Here is a 3161-nt window from a genome sequence, read left to right on the forward strand (position 1 = left end):
TTGGAAAATAGTCTGGCAGTTCCTCCAAAGGTGAAACACAGAGTTACGACATGACCAGGAATTCCACTCCTAGGTATACACCCAAGAGAAATGGAACATACGTCCACAGAAATGTTCAGAAGAGCATTATTCAAAATAGCCAAAAAGTGGAAACAGCCTAAATGTCTATCAACTAATGAATATAAAAAAATGTTATATGCATACAATGGAATATTATTTGGTGATGAAAAGAAAGAAGTACTGATTCATGTTACAACATGGATGAACCTTGAAAACATTATGCTTAAGTAAAAGAAGCCTGTCAAAAAACACCTTATATTATATTATTTGCTTTGTATGAAATGTCCAGAACAGGCAAATCATAAAGTAGATTAGTGGTTGCCTAGGACTAAAAAGAAGACGGCGTGCATGGGAGAGTGACTGCCTAAGGGGCACGGCATTTCCTTTCTGGGTGATGAAAATGTTCTAAAATTCCTTATGATGATGGTCACACAGCTCTGTGAATGGAGCAAAAAGCACTAGATTGTGTCCACTTTAAATGGGTGAATTGTATGGTATAAGAACTACTATTAATAAAACTGTTTTATAGAATAAATAAACAAACTCCCAAGCAGAGCCAGCAGCCAGACTTCTTCCTGTTTCCATGCCAGGGATCTCGCTCCTATTTGCCTTTAATCCATGTATCTTTCTGTTGACAAGAATCCACCCAGCCAGCAAACTCGTGCTTGCTCTGCGGTGACATCACCAGGATGCACCAGGCCCTGGGCCTGACATTACTCTGCAGTCCTTGCCAACTAGGTCAGAAGCCGTGTGACACTGGAAAACCCATCAACCTGTCTAACCGTCAGGTTCCTCCTCTGTGCATTAACAATGACATTGATGCCTGTTTTGCAGGGCACTGGGAGGGTAGAGGGAGGTGTACGCTGGAGAGCTCCCCAAGGGCAAGGCCCGGCTCTGTGTCATTCACTGTCAGGTCCTCAGAGCCCGGGGCTGGCCCAGAATGTGGCCACCATTCCCTAAGAGTTGGATTTGATCCATCAGTGCTGAAGGCAGGGGATAGAGCTTCGACAGACCCCCTGTGTCCTGTCTTCTTTATCTGCAGCTTACTCATCCTCACCCCTTTCACATGCACCCTGCAGAGCAGGTGTTCACTGAGCTTCCACAAAATTCACTAGAGCAGCTGATGGATACTGGGGCCTGGATTCACTGCCAAAGTGTTTCTCAAAGGGCGCTTTCCAGAATACCATGGAAAACTCATTTACTGTATAAGTTTGAAAATCCCTGCCCACAAGTTCACCCTTATACATGAGCAATCGGCTCTACCATTCAGCCCAGGTGTGTGTTTGCTGGACCACCTGGAGGAAGCTGAGGAGACATGAGCTGAAGGCAGAGGGTGAGTCTGAGGTGGGATCTAGAAACAGGCACGAGAAGTTAGGCAAAAATGGGATAATTCTAGCCTTAATAACCTTAGATAATAGTTCACATTATTATTTAGTTAATAGGATTGTTGTCACGTTAAATTTCTTATTTTTTTTAACAGATAAAGTCTCACTCTATCACGCAGGCTGGAGTGCAGTGATGCAATCATGGCTCATTGCTTCCTGGAACTCATGGGCTCCAGCAATCCTCCTGCCTCAGCCTTCTCACTAGGTGGGACTATAGGCACACACCACCATGCCTGGCTAATTTCTTTGACTTTTCGTTAGAGCCAGGGTCCACCTATGTTTCCCAGGCTGGTCTCAGACTTCTAGACTCAAGTGAACCTGAACCTCCCGCCTTGACCTCTCAAACTGCTAGGATTATAGGTGTGAGCCACCACACCTGGTCTAAATTTGTTATGTACCATGGTACTGCAAAACGTCATTATTTAGGGGCAGCTGGATGGAAGGTGTAGGAGGACACTGTAGTGCCTTTTCAATTTTTCTGTATATCTAAAATCATTTCAACAGGAAACATTTATTTAAAACATGAATGTGGTTATCCTTCCATGAGTGTAAAGTACAAAGGCAGGCTCACGGTGTCGTCAGAATTCAGAACACTGGTCGCGGGACTGAGGGTGCTGGGAGGGGCTGGGCATGGTTGGCTTTGTGACCAGGGGGCTGGTGTGTTCCATCTGTCAATGTCTTTCAAGCTGCACACTTTATTAATAAGTTTTTGTAAGTTTAACAAAAAATAAAACGAGGATGTGAAGCTTGTTTGGGTTGTTAAGCCTTGGGAACTTATCCAGCCACGAGCCCTGGCCCAGATGCTTCTAGAAGCCTGGAGGGAACTGAGAACTTTCCAAGTAGAGGCAGCAGAGGCAAGGCCCTGTGGTGGGAGCGCACTGCTGCTCGTCCCTAGCTGCGAAGGGGGTGTCCTGGTTGGAATCAGTGCTGGGCACACTGCAGGGCTGGAAGTCCATGTCCACATTGTGGCTCAGTGCAGTGAAAACCAATCTCACCCTCTCCGCAGGGTTGTCAGCCTGCCAGCAGGTGGCCAGCTGCTTTTCTTGGGAAATGGTGCCTTCCCAGAAATTGGGTGCAAGTCTCTTGTCCACAGACGGGATGCCCTGTTGCAGTGGGATATCTCCCTACCTCCCTCAGCCTTGATGGGCCTAGGCAGGGCCGGATGTCAGGGTCCCCATGGGCTTCCCAGGCTAGGCCTGTCCCATGGTCCTGGCACTGTCCAAGACACATTCAGAAGGGACACAAACCCGGCAGCTATGTTCAAAATCATAATGGGGGAACCAAGGGTCCCCCACATCCAGGTCTGTCGGAAGCCGGGGCATTGAGTTCCACTGTAGGAATCTCCAGGAACCCTGAGGTCTTCCCTGAGCCAAGGCTGAACTGGGCACACCCTGAGTGCCCACAGGGTAGGTGTCTTCCCGGACAGCCCCACCAGGACAGGGTGTGCAAGAACGAGGTGCCCATGGCGCGGAAGCTGACCAAATGGGCAGATGGGCTCAGCTGTGATCTGTGCTGCATACAGGCATAGGCCAAGGTGGGACTAAGTGATGACCAGGTCAGCCAGGTCACGGCTTGCATGGAACATGAGTCTCTGTGTGTGTCCTCGGGCCGATATGCCATGTTTGGCCTCAGATCCAGCCAGTACCCTCGGTTCTGAGGCTTTGCTGATGACGTCTACCTTGAAGCTGTCCCACTTCGGGGCCTCTCAAATCACCC

General features: G+C 48.5%; 1 protein-coding gene across 1 annotated transcript; it reads right to left on the reverse strand.

Annotated features, from left to right (window-relative positions):
- Positions 1–2251: 2251 nt before the first annotated feature.
- On the reverse strand, positions 2252–2926 carry LOC140708759 (TBC1 domain family member 3B-like; the record flags this gene model as incomplete). The annotated part of the gene is made up of 2 exons (XM_073005548.1): positions 2252–2502; positions 2689–2926. Coding segments are annotated over 2 exons (489 nt in total), but the record flags the coding sequence as incomplete, so codon positions are not given.
- Positions 2927–3161: the final 235 nt, after the last annotated feature.

This window comes from Chlorocebus sabaeus, chromosome 16, assembly GCF_047675955.1.
Source record: "Chlorocebus sabaeus isolate Y175 chromosome 16, mChlSab1.0.hap1, whole genome shotgun sequence".
In the NCBI taxonomy this organism is placed as follows: domain Eukaryota; kingdom Metazoa; phylum Chordata; class Mammalia; order Primates; family Cercopithecidae; genus Chlorocebus; species Chlorocebus sabaeus.